This window comes from Amyelois transitella, chromosome 19 (assembly GCF_032362555.1).
Source record: "Amyelois transitella isolate CPQ chromosome 19, ilAmyTran1.1, whole genome shotgun sequence".
Taxonomy (NCBI): Eukaryota; Metazoa; Arthropoda; class Insecta; order Lepidoptera; family Pyralidae; genus Amyelois; species Amyelois transitella.
Window position 1 is genome coordinate 7,496,605 of NC_083522.1, and position 25,075 is coordinate 7,521,679.

Sequence of the window (25,075 nt, forward strand, 5' to 3'; positions counted from 1 at the left end):
TTTGACTTGACGATTCTTTTGACTAAGTTTGAAAAATATATTGGTGTTGTTCACAAAGACATGTGCAATGAAGAAATTCCGAAGGAACCTTTTTTCAAAAATAAATAAAATATTTATTATTTCATCTTAGTTTTATTGACTGCGCAGCATTTCCATAACTTAGTAGATCATGAGCTCATCTAAGGAGCTCGTATAATCCGCGACTACTAACTACCACATCAAAACAGCCCGTACTCTAGTTGTTCGCCAACTGTAAGGTTACTGACAAACTGAATGTTCTCCGCCACCTCGTTGCAGAGGTGGGCTAAACCAGTGAGGCCCGACTGGCCCGGCGGCACGGGGTCGTAATGGTACACCAACTAAAAACACATGAAAAAATAATTTTTCACTTGTACATATCTACATAAATCTGATTTTTTTCTTTTCTAAGTACCTAATTACATTAGTAAGCTATTTATTCTTACAAGCCATTATAAGTATTAATAAATTAATGATGGCGTTCGAGACCCGAAACGAGAGAGAGTTTAGTTATTACTAAATTTTTACCAATTTTATTCAAACTGTAACTTTAACTACTTATTTACCGATAAAAACTCATCGTAGGTGATCCAGCCGTCGTTGTCGGAGTCGGCCTCCAAGAATTTGTCTTTCCGAGTCTCTATACCGCTTTCTTCCCCCAGGCTTTCCAGTACTGCACAGCTGAATATGTTAATAATACGTAACTATTAAGAGGAATTTTAAGAACGGTCGGCCTTTGAGATCTTGTCCCAATGTCACCAATAGAAAAGACAGAAAAGGAGGGAGTGGTATTGACCCATAATAATTTGGTGAATAAAGAATTGTTTCCCTTTCCTAGAATTCCAAAAAAGGGGAATCTGTAAATACGCCAATTGAAACAATGCACGTATTTGCTCAAGTGAATATTATTGATAAAGAAAGACTAACCAAGAAAAGGTTTCTGATAATACTAATAAAAATTAGGTAGTTAATTTACTTGAATCTGGACCACTATCTGGGGCGAAATCCTTAAAAAAATCTATAAAATATACTTATAAATCTCTTCCGTAACCGAGTGACTAATAGACGACGTGCAGCCCACACTGCTGCTTGGTCTAAAGATTGGAATTTAGTAAAAAAAAAGAATTATTTGGTATTTCCGCGGAAACGGACATCAACTACCGCGTAAAAGAAATACTTTTTGGGCGGTGCTCTCGTCAAGAAAAGATAAAGTCTAAATTCAGAATGGATACAAACAAGTCATCGAATCCCAGCATCCCGTTGGACTGGTTGTCGAACAACAAGAAGAGACTGTGTAGGTTGGCGATGGTGACCTCGTTCCAGCCGGGGAAACGTTCCACCACCTTCTGCATGCTCCAGCGGCGGTCTTTCTCTTTCATATCCTGTAAGAATATCTTGCTCTATGATTTTATTCTTCGGCGAGTCCGATCTAGTGGTGTGAAATGTAATTATATGTAGTTTTCAGTTGAGTATTCACAAATCAACACTAAATAGGCCACGAGCAAGATGTCCCCATCTGATTGTCTACTCTGCTCAATCTAGGTCTAAGTAGTCAGTATAGGTAGGTGTAAGTAGCAGGTAGATAGTAGTCAAAACAAAAGATGTCTATGTCTACTACGCTCCACAAAAGCGGTAGTCAGACGAAAGAGGCTTTGCGTAAAATCTTGACTTACCTAATCCAAGATAATGGTCAAAGCGCACCCCGGGAGCGTCCAGAGAGGTGAGAACATAACCGAGACTTACGTCAAGAGGGAACTGTAGTTACCTACGTCTACCGTAGGTTTCTTTCGTAGGTATTCTAAGAGTCTGGGCCCCTTACCTGGTTGAATTGTCGCTGCTCGGCCAACCGCTTGTAGAACTGATCCACAAGTTTGTCGTAATCGGTCATCGGCGTGGTCATTATATTAGTCATTCTCCTTTGAGGTTCGCCTGTTAAATATCAAGTGACATCTGCACTTTATGAAGATTAATAATGGGTAGGGATAGGAGGCTCATAGCTTAGGTAATAAGATTAATCACGAATGTTGATAAAGCGTGTCTTTTTTTGTAATTGTAAACTTAGCACGTAAGGTGTTTTATGCCACTGACAGTCGAACCTTTGAACCAGACTTATCTAAGGGCGGGTCCCGTGGTTGTGATGATCTGCATTAAGAAGTATTTACCACACCGCACGACTCCCACGTATATTAATAATTTATTATATATTATATCCAGATTACACAGATATATATAAACATTCAGAACCCAGGCCAATCAGAGAACGTTCGTTTCTTCATCATGCCCTGGCCGGGATTCGAACCCGGGACATCCGGTGTCACCAACAAGCGGTCTGCCGCTGCGCCACAGAGGTGGTCAATGTCATTATATTATGTACTGCTTTTATGATAAATTGCAGCTGTTATTCATAAACTTTTCTTACACTGATAGAGCCGAATAATATACAAAGATTTATCGATGAACATCAATTGCAATGGTATGTAGCGGGAGCGATGATTCGGCTCGACCGCCACCAAAGGGAAGATCTTCTGCCAGGCTAGGTGTTATGCCTGGGGAACCGCGGCTCCAACGATGTTGTGTCGGAGGTTGTATTTATGCCCCAATCCATGAAATCCTTGAAATCGCGATTTAGATTCTTCGCTGCTATTGGTTGAGCGCGTCAATTTCTTCGCGATGATTGACAGTAGTTGTTTGATTGGATGTTGTGACGAGTGGCGTAGAGATGTCGCCACAGGTTCATCAAAAATCTTGTCAAAGACGCCGAGAAGAGGACGCCTGCAGCTCGGCTCAGGTATAAACGAAAATTTCTGTTCCCGTGGGGATTTCAGAAAATCTTATTGCACCGCTTGACCACATAAAGAACCTAATACCAATTTTCTCTTGATCTGAACAACATGAGCATCTAGTCTCTCTCGCACTGAGCCCGGGATGAATTTCAAATTTTCTTCTCTTAATTCATACGGTATCTACAGCAAATGTGGTCGCATAACCAAATTCCTTTGTTGGCAATCAGTCACAATTTCTAAGTACGAGTATACATTCAGTCAGAAAAGTATCGGGAATGGATTATTTATTTATGGTTCCAAATTCAAATTTTTGTTTTTTTTTGTTGTTGTTAGATTGGCACAACTGTTTTCCATTTTGGCGCGGAGTTTGAGTTGCATCTGTTGTTTACATTAAATACAGTGCTATTTTTAGTTATATCATATCTAGTGTGTATTGCTAATTTCATAATGGATAAAAACATCGAACAAAGAGTTTGTCTTAAATTTTGCATTGCCAATGGAATATCGTATTCGGAGTCACTGAAAATGTTACAGAAGGCTTACGGTGAATCGACTTTATCAAAAACTCGTGCTTATGAGTGGTACAAAGCGTTCAAAAGCGGTCGAGATGTGATGGAAGATTTGCCTCGCTCTGGTAGGCCATCAACGTCTGCAACTGAAGTTAACATCGCAAAAGTGAAGGAAATAGTGACTGAAAATCCTCATTCAACTTTGAGAGAGATAGCCACCGAACTTTCTGTATCTCACGAGTCGATCCGTACCATTTTAACTAATAATTTGGGTATGAAACATGTTGCCGCTCGGCTAGTCCCAAAAGACCTGAATTTTTTTCAAAAACTCAATCGCATGAGAGTCTCTGAGGACATGCTAGAACGAGTCAATTCCGACCCAACATTCATGAAACGCATTGTTACTGGTGACGAGACGTGGGTTTACGAGTTTGACATGCAAACTAGTCAACAAGCTTCGGAGTGGCGCCTTCCAACTTAACCGAAACCGAAAAAACCACGCCAAAGTCGTTCAAAAGTCAAAGTCATGTTGACTGTTTCTTTGACTATCGCGGTGTTGTGCACTCGGAATTCTTGCCGGAAGGTCAAACGGTAAATAAGGAATATTATTTGAGTGTTATGCGGCGTTTAAGAGAGCAAATCCGACGAAAAAGGCCAGATTTGTGGAAAGAAAATTCTTGGATTTTGCACCATGATAATGCACCTTCGCACAAGGCCATCATTGTGAACGAATTATTAACCAAACACTCAACAAATACCATCGAGCAACCACCATATTCACCAGATATGGCTCCAGCCGACTTTTTTCTTTTTCCTAAACTCAAATTACCACTTCGTGGCACCCGTTTTCAATCGGTAGAAGACATAAAAGAGAATTCGCGGCGAGAACTGACCTCAATTCCGGAAACAGCGTTTAAAAAATGTTTTGATGATTGGATTATTCGTTGGCGTAAGTGTATCGTTTCTAAAGGAGCATATTTTGAAGGTGATAAAATAAATTTGGATGAATAACAAACAGTTTGTGTATTATTGATCTTTTCCTGCTACTTTCTTGACAGAGTAGTATAAGTACCTATAGAACATTATATAGGTACTTATACTCGTAAGTACCATGATCGTTTCAAGTAATAGTCTTATCTTACCGGTAGCCGTAAAATCTTCTTGGCGATAAAAACATATAGGTTTTCTTTTCACTGGGTATTCGAAAAAGCGACCTAAATTGGAATATATGTTACTGATGTAGTTTCCCATATTTTAGGAAAGTAGGCATTTAAATAATTACAATCAACCAACACACACATATTACATGTCATTTTGATTTTAAATTATCAAGTCTTCAGGATGAATGACTGTCAAATATCCCGAGTCATAGTACTGCGGAGGTTTTATATTTATTCTATTATATTTTGGAAGATATAAACCAAGGTATAAATTTTTAAGGATTTTTTAATTCGATAGATGATTTGCCCCCTAATGTGCGACTAGTTGGACGGTTGAGTTTGACCACAGCGCCGCATTGATAATTTTTATCAGTCTTGAAGGACACCAAACATAGACGGAAAGAATTATGAAAAAAAAATTACTATGTTATGTACAAAAAAATTAAGGATAAGTTGCCGAGTTCGCAGGTAGCACAAATATACCCAAACCGGGTGGTCTATATTGTTACACCAACTTTCTCCTGTGATTTAAGTAAACCCGAAGGAGTTTCAAGAAACTCTCTGTTACAGCTCCTCTACATTCCCAATGAAAATGTCTCTTATCATCTCTTCTCATTTCAGGTTAGCATTTTGCTTAAACCCAAGTGTCCAAGTAACTGGACTTAAAATTTAAGCGGGAAAGAATAGTTAAAAAACCATTTTCTATTAATCACTTTATTAATTTTCAATACAAAATTCTTAAAAATTTCAAAAATTTCATGACATATATAGCGTCATACACAATTGATAAGATTATAAGAATCAAAATAATTTTACCGAAGGGTAAAAATAATGTAAACGAAATACAGTAGACAGTAAATTATTCTAAATTAAAATATAGGAACATGTATAAATTTTCAGTCTTCATTCAATAATATTTCAGCAGAATAACGTAAAATATAGATATAAAAGAAAAAGACCGTTGTCCACTGAATGAAGGCGCTATCAGCCGATCCATGAGCTGAGGGTATCAAAATGCGATCTACGACGTTATTATATCTGGACACTTAAGCACTAAAATCTAGCCTAAGTCGAAACTAAACTTGTTAGTAGACAACAGACTTCTAAATCGGTGATCTGACCACCGTTACGTTAATTCCAATCAGTCTTCAATGCATTACACATGAGGTAGATGAGGTTATTTGAACACAACGAGCGAGCCCGGCGCGGGAGCACGAGCGACCAAAGGGCCCGTGCACGCCGCCCGGACCGCGTGTACAAAAATACTACTTATCCCAATTACATTATGATATCGATTTCATTGATCCCCTCTTTGCACTGGCAGAGCTGCGTTCGCAAACAAACAACGAACCTGCGCGCAGCAAGGAGAAGAGCAACGAGTTACCCTAAATCTAACACAACACAAGCGCCTAGACAATGTTATAAAAATAGCACAAAAATGGCTCCGTACAATTTGCTAAAATCTCAATTTTTTTCAAATACGCAGTTTCGCTTTTCACCAATCGTACGAAATAACTTGTGTTTTGATAACTGCTGAATTGTCGATCGTTGAGATCGTGACTCAATATTCATAATATTAAAAACGTTTAAAAAAATCTTATCATCAAGCAACTATTGTTAATAAGTTCTCAATTTTATTATTACTATCACAAAACCACAATTTTACTGCTAGCAGCTAGCAGGGCTGGCTTACCAATTTCATTGTCATACAAGACCCAAATTTTTGGATTTGGTGGTCGTACCAAATTCTATTTGCTATTCTGTTTCCCAACTTTGCAACGTGGTCGCGACCGTTGCTAACGAAATCTTTTAATAATTTAATTGTATTTTATGTTAGCGACCACAAGCGACGTTCCGATCGCGTATTATACTACGACCACCAAACCAAAAATTACAAACAAAAACTAAAACATAACCAAACGATAGGAAATAAAATGTGATTAAAAATTAAGTAATTATTCAGCAGCTTTCAGCTAATTTCATAACATTCCGTACTAAAGTTACTTTACCTTCGGAAGTGCCGCAAATTCTAAATCGATATTGCGTTGATTTAAAATTAACGATAAATCCAATCCATTATTGGTCATTCAAATATATTTCTGTCGGGAGGTAAAATAACTTTAAACAGAATTTAGTGTCCTCTGACATCTGACAACCTCGGGCTTCGCCAGACAGACACTGGGTCAAATTCGTAAAAATATATATAAGTAATGCGAACCGCTGTCTAAACAGCTTGTCTTAAGTTCTCGTTAATTATATTCTCACTTCATTGTGGAATCGAGAAATATGAACGACATTTTGAACACATCAATTGAAAATATTTTAGACACGGAATTATGTAATTTGAAATGAGAATTCCCCAGAACATTCTTGCCAATTTCTTGATAAACCAAAATATCCACTTTAATTCACCGAAGAATGTCCTCGTTAATTCTCATTTCGATTGTTCTTACTCATCACAGTATACGGGACTTATGAGCGGTAACATTCTTAGAACGCATCACTCTATAATAGGTGGCGGACTTCGCTTCGCAAATCCAAATAAACCGAACTTGCGGACAATCTAAACCACATTTCATTGATTTCATTAATGAGATTCGTTGTTAGCATAAAACGTTTCTTGAATTATATAGTAATGACAAAATTCTTTAGAAAATTAATTAAAATGCATTTAATGCAACATAATTATTCAAAATAATAGCGTAATACTTCACGTAAATGGCACTGAACAAAATGTTAAATGGTTTACTCATATTGTTCTAACTGGAAATTAATAAAGAGTAAATTTCAATTGGTTAATGAAATATACCTGCTGTTAAAATTTGGACGATAAAACTGAGTAGGTTTCCATAAAAACATATAGCAAAAAGTCTAGTAAGACCGATGAAATGATCGACCACTTTGTATGGGAGAGAACAGATTTTGTACTTATTCCTTTATGGTTATATGGAAGCCTACTAAGTCTCATCGTCAATATATGCTATGAAAATTTCTATAACAAATAAAATCTATTCAGTATATACTATTATTTGTAAATTACCGTTTGCGCAGAATACTGCACGCATACATAACAGCAAAAAAGATCTTCTCGTACTCACACATACTTATATTCAGTTTTTTTAAACTTGACGATTTTGCTATACATTTTCTTTTCACCACTAAAGTCATAAGTTTTTGGTATGAAGATGCCAATGAAATGATGAAAAATTAAGAACAGAACTTTGTGCAAATTACAAAATTAAAAGAGAAGTTATTATTAGAATACGAAGGTTTTATTAACATTATGACCTCGGATGGTGTCGCACGTGATTTTGTCCAAAGAAAGAATGTGCTAGTACGAGAACGTCCCCGATATGCTCAACAATCAAAAATCATCATTCGGCACAATCATCTTTCATATTCATCTCGATAGTGAGTAATGACTACCTAAACATAAAACTTCAAACAACAATTTTCCCTCTATATTTAATTCAGACTCATTAAATCCAGTCATTGTGTTTTATCTACGATCGTAGTCAGTTCCATGGTTACACCTAAGTTCTCTCATTCGCTAGAAAATTTTTGTTTGAAGCGGCATATGACATAGTACCACGACTACTTATTATTCCTTAAAAATATTATGCAAATTCTATTCTAAATACAAATGTGAAAATCTAAGAACTTGCTACTTACAGATCAAACATTATGCATTAGTTATTAGTTCTAAGTAGAACTAAGATATAAGTTGGGGAATAGGCATGATTGCATACGATAAATGTAATTACTAGTTCATAATTCTTTGAAGTTAGTTTGTTTATTATTTTATAATAACTGAGTGAGCGGCTACAAGCTACATTCTATATGTTATGTAACCTCGCCAATTTGATTAAAAACCGTACTAATTGGCATATTAATTTCCACAATTATTTAAATATTACCTAATTCTAATTGTGAACACTTTATTAGCATTTAATAAACATGTTGCATGTAAGCATATCATGAGTTCTAAATAGAAAATACAAGTGCATTACATCTACCTAGGTTATCGCCATTATAAAAAACGACAAAACGTATCGTCATATAGAGGCATGCAACGAAACTTACATATAAGTGAACACATACAGTCTGAACACATGGGTACCTATCATACTGAACAAAATCGAAATCTAACGATACACATGAAAATAGACTAACGATTTGATCAGGTTATATAAATTTCCAGAAAAGAATTTCGCTACAATATTTTCACTAATACAATGACTTGTATACAAACACGCCATAACATTAACTAATTAAAATTATTAGTATGTAGAAGAATATCTCTAAATTAGCTAAAGTTAGTCAGCAAGACAGACATATTAGGTATGTATTATGTTTTTTATGATATACACTGTAACATACATTACCTAAGTGAATATTGATTGATAAATATTGCATGTGATAATCGTGATACAATAGGGTTCTATGTTAAGAATATTCTATCAGCTCCTTATTACATTTCAGTTCGTCTTGGCCAATGCCCCAATGATTTTTCAATATAACAACTTTCAGCATTAAGGTTTATTTTTCAGTGTTAAAATTAAAATATCACCTCTCAAATTTAGATTTTTAAGAAATACTAAATTAGAACAAAAATTATTTTAGAAATCCCGAAAAAAGAGTAAATAAAAAAAATATAAAAACAATCAAATTAACGGTTCAGTCCGAGCGAGCGCCCGCTTCGGGGACGGACGCCGCGTTCACATCTTTAAGACAGTCTTCTAAAGTCAGTCTCAAAGTTTTATTGCATTTATTTCCTTCGCAATGATTGAACTCTAATCTCTTAGCAATCAAATCGTTCACTCAATAGCAAAAAATACGCAAATGGAGCTCAATAAAAATATGTCCGCGTTTAAATAATATGCAAAATAACTTATTATAGAAATTCACAATAAATTCCCATTAAATCTTGTGTTAAAAAGTTAAAAACGAAACATATTACATTTTTAATGAAAAATACTTTTCAAGTTTCTTTTTTACTCTATATCACTTTTTAAATCTTTTACATCACAAAATGATATTACTAATGTCCACTTTTATTAATATTCTTTTTAATAGGCTTGTATTTTATTGTGCAAAAAATTATATCATAAATGGATACGGATTGATAAGGAAAACATGAAATTTTGGTATTCTTGTACAATTCTAGATTAGTCACTGTTATAACATTCACTATTACTACTATGTTTAATAATGACGCTACACTGTAAAGTTTGGTCCTTAAAGACTAGTCGAATAGGCATAAAACACAAATTACAATGGTAACGCTCTCATCATCATGGAGAGTTCGATTCGCGCTTGACTTTTTTGAGCAAATGTTTACTCTCCGTCCAAGCTATGCTCGTTAGTTATTTCCGAACAATAAAATATAAATTGGCACATTATAAAAAAATCACAACTTATAATAACGAAACAAAAAAATAATTTCAATGGACCTTAGGCCCAAGTCGTAAGATTAACAAAGTTTAACTAATAAACTTTGATGTATTGCTTGCCGTGAGAGGATATGTCGCGAGCGGTATCAGGCAGAGTCTCAAACAACACCACCAGGAAGCCTTCAGGAGTTAGTGCCACGTCGCTAGGTCTATCCTTGTCATCTAAACCTGGGCTCTTCAGATCTACTGCGCACAGGATGCGCAGGTCGGAGCCGTACACGACCACACGGTGGTTCTTGGAGTCGGCCACTACAATGTTACCTTCGTCGTCTGTCACGATCCCAGACGGGCGATTCAGCTCTCCAATGGCAGAGCCCTCTCTACCAACTGAATATAAAACCCTTGACAGCGTAGAGTCGACCAATATTAAACGATGGTTTTCAAAGTCAGATACAATAATATTTCCTGTAGTGGTAAAACATACTCCTCTGGGAGTCGTAGGACCTTTCACCATCTTTGATGGATTAGCTCCCTCAAAAACGAATTTAGTTAGATAAGACCCGTCAGCTGTGAACATTTGAATACGATGATTGCGGGTATCAGTCACGACTATATTTCCAATACTATTGACAGCTACGTCCCAAGGATACTGGAACTGTCCACATTCTTTGCCAAAAGCTCCGAATTTAAGAATGAAGTTGCCCCCGGGTGTAAAAATTTGAACGCGGTGGTTATCCTTGTCGACAACAATGATACGACCATATGAATCTGTAGTAATGCCGGCAGGCAAGTCGAATTCTCCTGGACCAGTTCCCTTACACCCAAACATGGTTTTGAAACATCCTTGACTATTAAATATCTGAATGCGATTGTTCCTTCTATCAGCGACAATGATGTTTCCTTCTCTATCTATACATAGGCCCCAAGGTCTTGAAACCTGACCGTCATCTTGTCCTTCACGACCGAATGAAAACATTGGAACTCCAGGCACCCGATGTCTTGTAGGTTTTATTGTTATCATATTCCAGTAGCCGGGAATAGCTTGACCGAATCCGCGGGCCGGCCAACCATCAACCGGAAAAAACGGCCAAAAGCCGGGTTCGTAATAGTTCCCAGAATTTCCATGCTCAGACCAACACCTGGGTACTGGCATGCCTAAAGGTACCGGTCCCTGGAAGCCTGGAGCTGCATGTGGGTGCATTCCGAACTGACGAAACTGACCTGAAGCCAGAGCGGCGGTCATCGCTTGAAAAGACTTTGCTGGCAAAGACTGTACTTCACATTGCATTTTTAGAAAGTCTACTAATTCATAATTAGGGGGCGTGAAAAATATATTTTCTTCGGTTATATTCATGCTTTTAAACATGGTAGAAAAATAATCTACTTGAGCCCTTCCTTTCTCTTTGCACATGAACAAATCCAGGCCGTCCGAATCCATACAACGCAGCATGGTTTCATTGGTGTGGGCCAGACCTGCCAAAATGCCACGCAATGTATTCATGTGATCAGTTAGTTCGGCTAACTTCGCCTGACGCATTTTCTCCACTTTGTCCAATAAGTACTTCTCCCGATCTTCTATTGCTTGAGCATAACAACGCATTGCCTTCCGTATTTTCATATTAGCTTCAACAGTCTCCTTTTCATAGGCTTTGGACATGGCTACTGCACGATCAATAGCTGCTTTAATAGCTTTTGTACCAGTTTTAGTGTCTTCCATTACTCTGATAACACCAAAGCGACACAAGTTTAAAGCTCCTCTTATGGGGCTGTAGGCGTGGTCTTTGTGTACCCATAGGGTGCATTCCTGACAGATGAAAACGATGCACGCTTCGCAGTAGAACTTTAACTGATCATTATGAAGTTCACATAACATCGTCACCTCTTTTTCAGGCGAGTGAGTCATAGAGCGACGTCCAACTCCGATAGGGGATATATGGTTTATTGGGAGGAGAGTGTGCTGCCTAAGTTGGCATTCAGAGTTGACCTTGTGGCAGCACTCGTAACAGAAAAGGTCGTTGCATTCGCGGCATCTGTTGGTAGGAGCGCGCTCCTCACAGCGGTAGCAGGTGATCGATGCGTTAGAGGAAGTCCCGGGGGAGCCGCTAGAGTTATCTTGGTTGCTAGAGCTTGGAGCAGACTCACGATTGGTGCCGGACAAGTTCTGAACGGAGCTGGTAGACGGCATCGCCCATATGTCGTAGGACATCGAGGATGAGGACGACGCCGCTGCCGATGTGGAAGCGCCGGTGGCTTGCGACGGCATGTGCATGTTCTCCAAAAGGGTGCGTATCAATTGAGACATAGAGAACTGGTCTTCTTGGTCATTAGACCCTGAAGAGTTGCTGGAACCGGTCGACGTGGATGGCTGGTTTGAAGACATCGTGTGAGTCAAGTTAGTGATTGACGTCATTATAAGCCACTTCACGACATTTAATCTGAAACAATGGATAATTATTTTAAACAAAGTTAATATAAAGCATGAGCTTTATACATCAGAAAACAATCTAAACTTATTGACAACTACCCTTTATTTGGACTGCATGATTTTGATACAATATTCTTGAAGTTCTCTGACTTCACACAGCATTACTACCTATACATGTAAGTACTTCTTTCAGAGTAATAGAATTCAATTCGCTACGAGTTACATAGCTGGGATTCAAAGATGGTTACAACTTGCTAGCATTCCTCGCGTGAATTTAGGGAATTTCATTCATTCATATGATCACGTCTATATCCCTTGCGGGGTAGACAAAGCCAGCAGTTTTGTAAGACTGATAGGCAACGTTCAGCTGATAGGCTTAATGCTAGAATTTACATTCAAATAGTGATAGGCTAGCCTATCGTCTAAAAGAAGAATTCCAAATTTATAAGTTTAACCCTTAGTGGACTTTTTGACGTCTATGGGAAAGAGATGGAGTGGTCCTATACTTTTATATATTGGTGCTGAGAACCTCACGGGAATTTCTCAAAAATTAACTATTACTGATTATTCGAAGTATGCAGTTACGTCACGGGCGTACTCATCAATTATTTAATGAGAGACTTATGATAAGTACTTACATTTGATGATAATTAGGTAATTTTATGTTTTGTGAGGTAATTTACAACACGTCCACACACATGTAAATAGTCACGTCTATATCTTTTACGGGTTTGACAGAGCCAACAGTAATGAAAAGACTGAAACTTCATGTTCAGCTGTATGACCTAATGATGGCATTGAGATTCAAAGGTTACTAGCCCATCGGTCGCCATTTTAACCACCGACGGAAAAAGAGGGGTGTTATAAGTTGGACATTTCTGTCTGTCTGTGGTGTCGTTATAGCTTACAAACGAAACGATTTCAGTTTAGTTTTTTTTTTTGGGGTTAAAGGTGATTACGTGCGCTTGTTCCTAGCTTAACCCCCGGTGCAAAAAAGAGATGTGTGAATTTGTTTCGGGGGTATTTTAAATTTTATTTTATATATAGGAAAATGTGAAGTGGTTCTACTCGAAATTGCCGAAAACTACACTTATTTCTGTCATACACATACAAGAAATTATGTAAGATAGTTTTAGACAATACAAAGTCACGGCATTACTGGGTGGTACGATTAATACTTTTTATGTAATAGTCGACTTAAAAATAACACATTTAATATGTAATATTAGATATATTGAACCTCTTATGTGTCATAAGTGATGTTTTTCCATGAATAGAAAACACTACGTGGAAATAAAAAAAAAACGGGAATTAATAACTATCAAAGTTTTATATGATTTACTCGATATAGCAGATTAACGCAATAAACAAAAATTATTACAAACATACATACATAAACTCACGCCTTTTTCTCGGAGGGGTAGGCAGAGACTACATCTTTCAACTTGCCACGCTCTCTGCATACTTCCTTCACTTCATCCACATTCATAACTCTCTTTTTGCAAATTCGGCGGTTTCGGGTACTCTTGACATGACCCTTTGCCAGGACGTTCTTAATTTGATCAAGATACCTTCCCACTCAGACCTGTCCCTCCACTCTCATATATCTGCTAAGTCTACCTGCTTTCATTCATCCTTTCCACATGACCAAACCATCTTTACCCTTTTCTATTCCTGTTACTACATATATCTTCTTTCTCATCACAACATTCCCTTATCACGCTGTTCCTTACAAAGATTATTATAATATAAAAAATATATTTTGATGTGAAGATATTAGAAATTTTATTAAAACATTACAAATAGACGTAGACAAAACAAATAATATAATCCGAAATTAACATTCAATGACTGTTGATCTTATAAAAATAATATTTATATATATATGAAGGCATCAATATATTATTCTAATATTATAAATAGACGTAGGCAAAACAAATAATAAAATCTTAAATTAAATTATTGTCAAATTTACATACATACATAAAATCACGCCTCTAAATTGTCAAATTTATAAAAATAATTTTTGGATATGCAGACTTCAATAGTTTCTTAAATCATAACACATAAACGAAGGCGAAACAAATAATAAAATCAATATTTTAAATGAATTTTTGTTGGTGTTCAAAGCCAACAGACTGATGGATAGCAAAAAAGAAAATTATATAAAAAAAATACTAAGATATGCAGTTACTTACATGCCATGCCTGACGAGGGCGATAAACCGAAAAGTTGGAAGTACACTCAGCGGCAAAGCAGGTTCCGGCACAAAATAAAACTAATAATGTTACAAACTAAACTAAAAAGTTAAAACCGAAGAAAATGTTGAGAGCGTGTTGCTTGGATGAACGCGCGAGGTAAACTGATGTTTAGAACTGTGATGGACTAGGAACTCAACAAATACAATATGATGCAGTTTGCGAAAAAAATGTATCCCAAAATCTTTTGTGCTCCCTACCACTACCCCTCACAACCGTAGGTACGGTCCTAGAGCGGGAGGGGGCGATGTGTAATGATTAGGGTGCGACAAAGACGTCCCATTCTGGCATTCCAAATTTTTCCATAACATAGATAAGGTTTGCTATGATTAGGGTTGTCAATTGATAACTTTTTTACAGTGTGCAAAATGCATTCTTTTTTTTGGGTCAAGCAAGGTACTATTTTCCTATAAAAATTAATTTTCAATTAATAATATTTATTATTCTTTATATAAATAATAAAAATAAATATTAAATGGAAATGATTAAAAACAAAATGTTGCGACATTCGCCGAAAAAAATATCTAATTCTGATATTTCCAATCACGTAGTAATTTCAGGAAATATTTACCTAATGGTTGCTATTGCACACACATATATACATATTATAGTTTAGAAATTGTAATAGTCATAATAATATGTAGGTATTTTTAGAGTTTATTAACAATATATGTACCTTTGATATACTTAAAAAAATGTATGTACCTATATATGTGACTTGTAAAACTTAATATTTGCATGCCGATATACTAATGGCAGAATTGTTTGGCGACTTCACATTGTTTAAACTATATTAAGACCTTATCTGTACCCAAATTCCAGTAAATAAATACTATACACACATACATACATCACGTCTTTATCCCTTACGTCTGGCTGAAAGGCCACGTTCAGCTATTTGGCTCAATGATAGAATTAAGATTCAAATTGTGACCAATGAAATATGAAAAATGCCATATTTCTGCTTTTATGAAAATGACCTTGTATTTCTTATTTTATAATAAAAAGACTAGAAAACAGAAAATTAAATATATACATTTAAAAATATATTTAAACATTTGCTTAAGAAAGGGTAAAAGTGATCATTACCATCGAAAAATTTTATTTATTTAGTAATAGGTATTAAAACAATACTTGTAAAGACGAAGGCATCCGCTAAGACTTTTTGGAAATTTTCACGGAAATGGACCCACGGGCATAAGCCAGATAGAGAGTATTAGTGAATGACAACCCTTAACACAGTTCAAATCACTATTGAGTAGCATACTTCCACATTACCAGAGAGCTGAATGACAGAGATGCAAGATTAGGAACAGTGTAAGAAAAAAGGGACAAAAACAGTGTTTCCATTTATCGGGATTCTGTATTTCGGGAAGCGAATGGATGCCACATGCGGCGGCGTTCGTGACCTTGGTAGGAGAGCACGCGTGAGGTAGGTCCGGGCGCGAACCGAAGCCCTAGCGCCGCCATCTTGGCTGCCGCACCCCCGCCCTCCTCGGAGTTTGGAGGGTGCCAAAAATCGATGCCTTTCCCTTCTGCCCTTATATCCTACGAAGGGAAAGGATGAAAGTACTCACCTACCTATATTACGAATACCTACATATTGAAGGTCCCTTAGAAAGCAGAATTGAATAAAATTCGATTTTGGTCGAGTGCGCCCTTGCCATCTCTATTCCCCAACAAAGGCTATGTAGCAAACAAGTAAGATCAAACATTCGATGCGACAAATCATGCTGACAATGAAACCTGTTTAAAAAAAACCTCTTTTTAACCGCCTAAAAAAAAGGGTTCTCAGTTTGACAAGTTATTTTTGCAGTTACATTATTTATTAGTATAGTAAGGTGTAATAAATATACTTAAAGAATCTGAATCAAGTCTTTCCCGAACCTCTCCCTAAAATAGCAAGAAATAGTTATTAAACAATAAAAGCTGTCATAGTTCAAATGATCTCAGACACCTCTTATCGGTTGTTTATGTTATGTATTACCAAAAGTAAATTAAGCGACATCGTTCGGATGCCTAACATCGCTGCGTACGCGACTACGCGTGCATTGACAAATAGAAGACTCGAATCTCTTTAGCGTTCCGGTAATGTTGAATTCTCAGCTGTTTGCTTCAAAGGCGTGATACGCTAAAGAAGCATGTAAATAGTGATATGCAATGTGTTAAGTCATTTTCGACGGGCTAGACAAATTCGAATCTCAATTCCATCTTAAGCCGAACAGCTGAATTTGGCGTTTCAGTCTCGTCGAAACTGTTGGCCCTGGCTACCCCGCAAGGATGTGATTGTATGTCTTACTTATGTAGACAATTTCGGAAATTACATGGTAAGCACTACCAGTTTGTAGAAAATGTATAAAACAAAGCATAAAAGTGATACCTTGTATGCGTTGAAATGGTTTAGCATTAATTTAATTAAGGCGAACCCCAGACCCGGATAGTGCGACCGCGAACTCGAAAATATGAGAGGTATTTTGAAAATTTATTTTGGTTGATTTGATAATAGAATCCTGGATAAATAGAGGGAAATCAATTTTTTTGTTATAGTATAGATATGGTCATTACAGAGAGGTAATCGTCAGCATCCCATATTACAAGGAAACAATTTTGGAACTAGCTCAATCATTGCGATTTCTTTGTATACTTATATTATTATTATCATTTGTTGATTTACGACTCGGGCCAAAATGTTTCATTTAGACAACGTCAAGATAATTTACATAATGAGTTATTTATTAAGCAAGATTCTAATTACGTTTACTAAGCTTAAATACCAAACAAATCGAATGCAATTAGCGAGTGATTAGTTAAACAATGATATGATGATAACTTTCTACTAAATTACATTATATTAGCTTTAACGGGGTTTTGTTCCGTAGGAATTTCCAAGTTAAAATATGCATCGACATATCACGTATATATTAATTACTTCTCATATATCGATGTGCATTGATGAAGATTTCTATTGATTAGGTTAATATTACTTAAAAAAAAAGATATTTCCTTGAATCGTTATCTCTTTTTTTCCGTAGAAATTACAAAGTCCAATATTTGCATTGTTAAAAATTTCTATAGGTTAAGATTGTATTGAAAGGAATGTTTATCACTGCACATTTGTAGCTCAGAAATTCCTACGGAAGAAAGGTTGAGATTCAGATAACATCTCCTTGTTCTTAGGAACAAATATAAAAATATCTTAATAATTAAAAAAAAAGGAAAGACTATTACAACGTGCCTAACAAAAGTGTAACATTATATTTAGCGCGCGCGCACCTACACTGAGTCATTCACCCCGAGCAGGTAATGAGCGCATTGTGCGTTTTATGAAAAATTACACAGCCTCTGTGTACTTTTTCGTGCGTTTGCGTTTTTGTGCGAATGGAAAAAACAATCGGTCGACGCAGTTTGGGTTTGTCCGCTATTGCACCCTTGTCTTAAAATCTGAAGGGATGCAAAAAGATACTCAAACGAGCGGCTTTTGCATTGCAAATATAAAGCACGTGGTATATTTCAAGTCATTATTTGAGCTTGCGTGCACACGTCCACCTTAGAGTTCATCTTTCTCACCACCAGGTAGATTGAGGACAAGGGCACTGAAATCTTTTATAAAAAAATATATATTTAAACTTAATGCATGAAAAATGTGCAACTGGTGGACTTAATGCCATTAGGCATAAATGATTTTTATTAAACAATACATACATATAAACATATCTTTATCCCTTACGGGATAGTCAGAGTACATTAGTATAGTAGGCTACCAGCCTATCATCTACAGAGGAATCTCAAGTTAGCCCTATAGGCTATATCTTCGTCGCCTTTTACGACATCCATGGGAAAGATTTGAATTGATACACACTTAAAATACATTGATGATGGTACCTACTAAAACCGCGTGGTATTAAAATTAAAATGAAGAGAGAGAGAGAGAAGAACGAAATGTTTGAAAGCTGGTACTGTTATTAATTAATCCTCACTATTGCACCCTGCGGGCATCCCTTTTCATCCTTTGGTCCTTTACTTCTCAAACTTTTACGGACTTTTGTAAAGAAGATTTAAAACCACATGGTGTTTATAGTAAACAAGCGACCCGCCCCGACTTCGCACGGGTAGGTAGCAGTTCAAATCAAGAACAAAATCCACAAATTTTCGAGATTAGATATATAGAAGGCCTTTATAATATGTCGTGATATAGTGATTGAAATTTGCTAGCAATAGTACTCGTACTTTGTCTGTATATACCTTTTAAGATTCTAAGTAGGACACATTTGCGGAGTTTTCTGCATTAAAAAGGCTGCAGCCTTTTTTACTGGCCAAAAATAAATTAAAATGATTAAAGGAGGAGGAGAAAGAGGAAATTTTAATAGACGAACACTAAAAGATCTATTAAGTCTGTTTAAATCACATATCTGTATGTAAATGTCAAAGGCAAAAGTGACTGATTTAAATTTAATATAATACACAGCCGAAACCACTGTATGTATTTCGATATTAAGCGCACCTGTTGTACTTACATTTTACGTGCAAAAAATTTAAATAAATAAATAAAATAGCTAGTCTTGATGATGTCCGATTGAAGAATCATAGAAATTACCACGAAAACTGAGTCCGGATCATCAGCTAGTGAATTTGCATTAACGTGTGAGAACTTGGCCTGAAAAGATTTTGACTCTCTTAACTGAATTGCTTCCACCATTTACATCCTACCAAAGATTCGATTTATTAACAAGAATATGTTTTTAACCGTCTTCAAAATAAAAGGGTTTCTTAGTTTGACCTGTATGTAGATATATATGTATATATGTATGTATATATATATATATATACATACAGGTAGTGTTTGTTTCACTTAGGATAAGGTTTAAGATATTTAACACACTTCATAAAAAAGACGATATCGATAATACGGGTATATATATATATATACTCTTTTTAAAAACGTAATCAGAATCTTAATCATCCGTAAGAATTTCTATGGTATAAATAAGCATTGATAAAATATGCGATCTGTATTTAATGTATGAAATTGAAGCTCAAATGAATCACAGATTGTTTTAAGTTATTATGAGTCAAAATATTCGTTGAAGTAAGAGTTTGAGCCACTGCCCAGTTATCAGTAAAAGGCGCCGCTTTTACCTGATTTGGGTATTACTAACGACGATTAGTTACCTGTCTTTTATGGCTGGGTAGTATGAGTAAGTACAATTGCAATGACACAGCGTGGAAACAAAGAATGCAATTTTCTTGTAAATAAAAAAAAATTTGTACGCACAAATATTTCGCTATTGTATTAACCATTTCTTTGTCTGCCAAATGGTCATTTCTATTGCAGGAAGTGAACAGATAATAAAGATAGGATAGAACAGCTCAGCAACTACGCACAAAGGGAAGTGCCGGCCTTTAGAATAACAAAATACTTATTAAATAGCCCTTTCCTAAAAAAATCGATAAAAGAAATTCGCCATCTGTGCTAAACATTTGGGTGTAGAAATCCACTTGCGAAAATTATGAGTGTCATTACTTTGACACTTTTTAAATTTTTTGATGGCTTATTTGCATCTCAATATCCAATGCGGAGTAAACAGAGCAGTCTCGACAGACTGAAAGGCCACGTTCAGCTTCATGATGGAATTGTGATTCAAATAATGGGAAAGGGATAGAGTGAGCTGATTTATTTTTCTATTGGTGCCGGGAACCACACGACACATCTCGATGTTGGTATATTTTTAAATAACACAGCCATGAGCGAAATTTTATCTATACCTACACAAAAGGTATGATAAAGATATTCATTATATAAAAATATAAAAGGTATAATAAAGATATTCATTATACATATATATAAAATTCTCGTGTCACAATGTTCGTTCCCGTACTCCTCCAAAACGGCTTGACCGATTCTCATTAAATTATGTGAGCATATATTTTTCATTCCCCTTAGTCCACCCTTAACATTTTTTTTAACTACAAACTACTTAAAAAATATTTATATGGCAATACGTTGGCCGTGACAGCTAGCTATACATAAATATATACGGAAAAAAGTTTTAAGGAATAAAGTCCGAGATTTTTGATGGGATATTAACTCAAGGATACTATACATATATCTTCATATTTACCCCTTAATCAAAACTAGACCGATACTATCGTTCAGGTAAGAGTACTTTATTTAATTACATTTAAGTACGTATACCTATATTTTGATGGTAGAAACGAGGGGTTCGAACAAGGACTTCGCGCATGCGACTCGGGGGAGTCGGGTGTGAAAACAAGGCTTACAACTCCAAGGAAACAATCATTGTTGCTTATAAATATTTCGAAACATCATATATTCTAAAGTACCTACGTAATATAAGATTCATAATAGTTGAACTTTGATGATATTATTTCGAAAAGTGGGTAAAATTTCTCTGACTTCGGGCGATAAGTATCTAATCCATAAACAATAGGTATTGTACTTACATACAACCATAGATATTCATGGTAGGTGTATTGGGATTTTTCTACAACTTTTTTGTTAGTATCAATATGGTACTCATACATACATATTATAATCACGTCTAGATCCCTTGCGGGGTAGACAGTGCCAACAGTTTTTATTTTATTGGCTGATAACGTCGCGTGATTGGCTGTATCTAGTGATTTGTGGCGTAGAGATGTCGCCAAAATACCTCTTAAATTTAACACCAGAAATTCCTTTAAGATCACATAATCACATTAGGTCCTCCATTAAATAACCAAGGGATCTAGGAATTAATTAAGCTAACGGGTCGGTGGGGCTCGAAAACAGATTCAGCTTCCGAGATGCTGCGATAACTACAAGATACGCTGAAGGAAATGAGGTCGGCGGAGCGCTGAAGGAAAACGCACTCAATTCAATAATCCATACATTCATATCCATAGATACCGTATAATACAATACAATAAAGGTCCTAGGTCTAACTTAAAAACTAATATACAAAAATACAGTGGAGTCAGGTTTTATGTTTTGAAATTGTCAGAAGGTGAAAAGTAAAATTATACATGTGTCATATTATAAATGCGACAGTAAGTTTTCTTGTTTGATTGTTACCTCTTAACATATTATCTATATACTGAACCAATATTCTTGAAATTTTGCGTATACTTACGCAATATAAGGTTAACAAACATACATACATAAAATCACTCCTCTTTCCCGGAGAGGTAGGCAGAGACTACCTCTTTCCACTTGCCACGATCCCTGCATACTTCCTTTGCTATAAGGTTAAAGGTTAAATTAAGAGTCTAGAAAAGGATATAGGTAAAACTAAAGCCTCCAATTCTTTCACTGTTATGGCTGTTAGGCTCTGGAATTCACTTCCCGAGTCCATCAGGACATCCCCAAGTCGTTCTAGTTTCAAATCGCGGGTATACGGGTTTTTCTTGAGTCGCGAGGGTATTTAATATCGCCTTTTCACTCGTATCGGTAATCGCTGCACCTATTTATTAATGTATATTGTTTATCTATTGTAGTTTTTATGTATGTATATTGTTTATCTATTGTAGTTTTTATGTATCTATATTATAATTATTTTATTTAATATTTTGTGTAGGTATAAATATATTTATTTAGTTTAACCCCACATGAAGTTCTCTGTAAGACCCAATGGTTGACTGATAGATAATGCTTCTAGCATTAAGTCCGCCAATTGTGCTATACATTTGTATCTTGTGCAATGAAGTTTAAATAAATAAATAAAGTTCCCGTGGGATTTGCGGAAAGCTTGTATTCTTTTGTAGGTGGCGCTAAAGTCGCGCATCCAGGTCTTAAAGAGTATTTAATTATAAAGAAATGGTGAAGGTTGCGCTGATAAATCATCTACATTCACGCATGTACATGACACTTAATTCGCGCGGACAGCAAAAGCTGCGTGTAGAAGCTAGTATGATAAAAAAAACATTGATTGATCATTCACTGCAAATTGGTTAAATGAATGGCATAAAATGCCAATAGCAATATTGAAATCTCCCTATGCTAAGTCAACCTGCTTTCATTCATCCTCTCCACATGACCAAACCATCTTAACATACCCTTTTCTATTCCTGTAACTACATCTTCTTTCACATCACAACATTCCCATATCACGCTGTTCCCTATCCGGTCACTCTATTTCACACCCATCATACTCCTTAATGCTCTCATTACCACTGCATTTATTCACTTCTTTTGCCACACCCAACTTTTAATATGACCTATAAGTGGTACTGAAATAGATTGTCATTGCTTACATTAAAAATAAAACTTTGGAAATCCTATATGGTGCAGTGAATTACATTATCATGATTTTGTGCTGTTTTGTTTACATACATTACTTGTATCTTGTCACTATCTATAAATGTGAAAGTAAGTTTATGTGTTTGTTCTCTTCACAAATTATCTACTGAACTAATACAAATTTTTCATCCCAGTAAAAACTATGGTTTCAGTGGGTTTTATGAAAAACCTGTTTTCTTTTGTAGCTGGCGCTAAATTCGCGGGGGAGTGTCGCCCCCGCGAATTTAGCTTGATTGCTTTTTGTTGGAAAATACATTTAAAATAACTGAGGTGATAAATACTTACTTTTGTTATTACCCACAATCTATTTTAATGTATTTATTACTAAAAAGACTAAAGTATGAAGATTGTTTACCTTCATTTCAGTATCTAAATAAACATGCATATAGAAGTAGGCTTCATGACTGAATTGAGAACATAGAGTGAACGCGCCGCTTAATTTTACTGTTCCTATCCCTTTTCATTCTGACGTGACGGCCTCTGTGGCTCAGCGGTAGTACGCTTGTCTGTGACACCGGAGGTCCCGGGTTCGAATCCCGGTCAAGGCATGATGAGAAAAGAACTTTTTCTGATTGTCCTGGGTCTTGGATGTTTATCTATATAAGTATTTATTATAAAATATAGTATCGTTGAGTTAGTATCTCGTAACACAAGTTTCGAACTTACTTCGAGGCTAACTCAATCAGTGTAATTTGTCCCATATATATTTATTTATTTATTTATTTATTCTGCACAATACTATAGTGACAGCATATATGGTTTCTTCGGAGCTCGAAAACACTCAATGGCTTACAAATGCAGCCATAGAACATTCCAAAAATTTAAACTAGTGATTGAAGAAAAAATATGGCCGCATATTGACCGCTCCACTCACAATTAATAAAAATAGAAAAAGTGCGCATCTTTGAAACAAGAAGAACCCTGGCCAGGGCCCAAGAAGCCAACATACAAGAAATTAAGGTATGTGTTGTGCGTTTACATTCCCCCTTCCCGCTTCTTCCTTTCAGATTTTCAATTTTCACAGTATTCACTCTTTACCAAAAATCCAGTGACCTTAATAATTGTTTTTCCGCTATCCCATAGAGCCTTCCCTTAAATCCTTGACCTCCAAAGAAAAGCCACTGGCACACATTGTTTATTTTTCACTACCAGATCAGCTTGAGTAGCAGCCAGACACTAGATAAATATACCCTTAGTCGTCTTTTACAATCACTATAGGAAAAAGCTGTGAGTGGTTCTATTTTGAAGTGCTGGGAATCAGAAAATACTTCATTTGAATAAATAATACCAGAGTTCATTCCTGGTACTTTATATCTTATGAATCTTGTGAATATCTTAGGTGACTAAGGGAACAATAACTTACAAGAGATACAAGCATGATCCAAGCTAATGGGTAATGGTAGAGTAACTCTGCCAACTGGGATAGGTATTATCCTTTTATTCTAATTAAAAAAAAAAACATATTATATTGTGTTACATTATTAAAATTACCCTACAGATTGCCCTCAATACAAAATATTTTCTAGTAAAGAAATAAAACAATAAACTTTCCAACTGAAAATGTATGAGGATAGGAATTAACTTAGTCTTATATAATATTTAGGATTTTTGTTCAGCACCATCAAAACCAATAAGATTCAACAGTGTGATGAGAATACCTTATTAGATATGGATATTTTTTTTTTGATCTTCCTAGTTTTATGTATATAAATTTCTTCAAACTAATAAGGGGAATTTGAAGTTTCTCATAGTAAAACTGTTGTAAACATAAGTGCGTAGAAGTTGATTATTGAAAATTTACAAATCCTACTCTACAGCGGTCGATTGATAATGTAAGTCATAATTATATATATAACTACAGGTTACTCACCGAAAATAGCCAGATCCAACTTTGAATTACACCAAATCACAAACTAAACTTATTTAGTTCCATTACAGTGAATTTACAATTACTAGTTCATGTACAGAACACAATATTATTTCTTGTCCAGTCACCCTAAATATCCAAGAAAATCGCTACGCCTGATCAATGCAGGTAGCGAAGATTGCACAAAGTTAGCTTTTCTTTTGGGGCGATGATTATTTATACAAGTCTCTTTAAGGTGTTCATTTTATTGCACTACTTTCAATTGCAGTAATCACGTAGATTAATTATAATTACATACGCATTATTCTTTATTTATTTATTTTATCACAAAATAACACTGAAAACATCAGCGGTGAATGAACGATC

General features: G+C 35.8%; 2 protein-coding genes across 2 annotated transcripts; both read right to left on the minus strand.

Moving 5' to 3' along the window:
• Nucleotides 1-218: 218 nt before the first annotated feature.
• On the minus strand, nt 219-5,013 carry LOC106132752 (uncharacterized). The gene is made up of 5 exons (XM_013332275.2): nt 4,453-5,013; nt 1,838-1,947; nt 1,255-1,400; nt 585-699; nt 219-359 (listed from the first exon to the last, which is right to left on the minus strand). Exons 1-5 carry the CDS (start codon nt 4,559-4,561, stop codon nt 219-221), a joined length of 621 nt encoding a protein of 206 aa, XP_013187729.1. The 5' UTR covers nt 4,562-5,013.
• Nucleotides 5,014-5,199: 186 nt separating this feature from the next.
• Nucleotides 5,200-25,066, minus strand: LOC106132751 (protein wech). Its single transcript, XM_013332274.2, has 2 exons — nt 24,713-25,066; nt 5,200-12,298 (listed from the first exon to the last, which is right to left on the minus strand). Exon 2 carries the CDS (start codon nt 12,271-12,273, stop codon nt 9,958-9,960), a length of 2,316 nt encoding a protein of 771 aa, XP_013187728.1. The 5' UTR covers nt 12,274-12,298; nt 24,713-25,066; the 3' UTR covers nt 5,200-9,957.
• Nucleotides 25,067-25,075: the final 9 nt, after the last annotated feature.

Coding starts and splice junctions, on each gene's coding strand:
- LOC106132752 (XM_013332275.2), bottom strand. CDS start 4,561: ATGGGAAACTACATCAGTAACATATATTCCAATTTAGGTCGCTTTTTC. Junction 1,948..4,452: donor AGAAGATTTTACGGCTACCG/GTAAGATAAGAC, acceptor GATATTTAACAG/GCGAACCTCAAAGGAGAATG. Junction 1,401..1,837: donor AGCAGCGACAATTCAACCAG/GTAAGGGGCCCA, acceptor ATATTCTTACAG/GATATGAAAGAGAAAGACCG.
- LOC106132751 (XM_013332274.2), bottom strand. CDS start 12,273: ATGACGTCAATCACTAACTTGACTCACACGATGTCTTCAAACCAGCCA.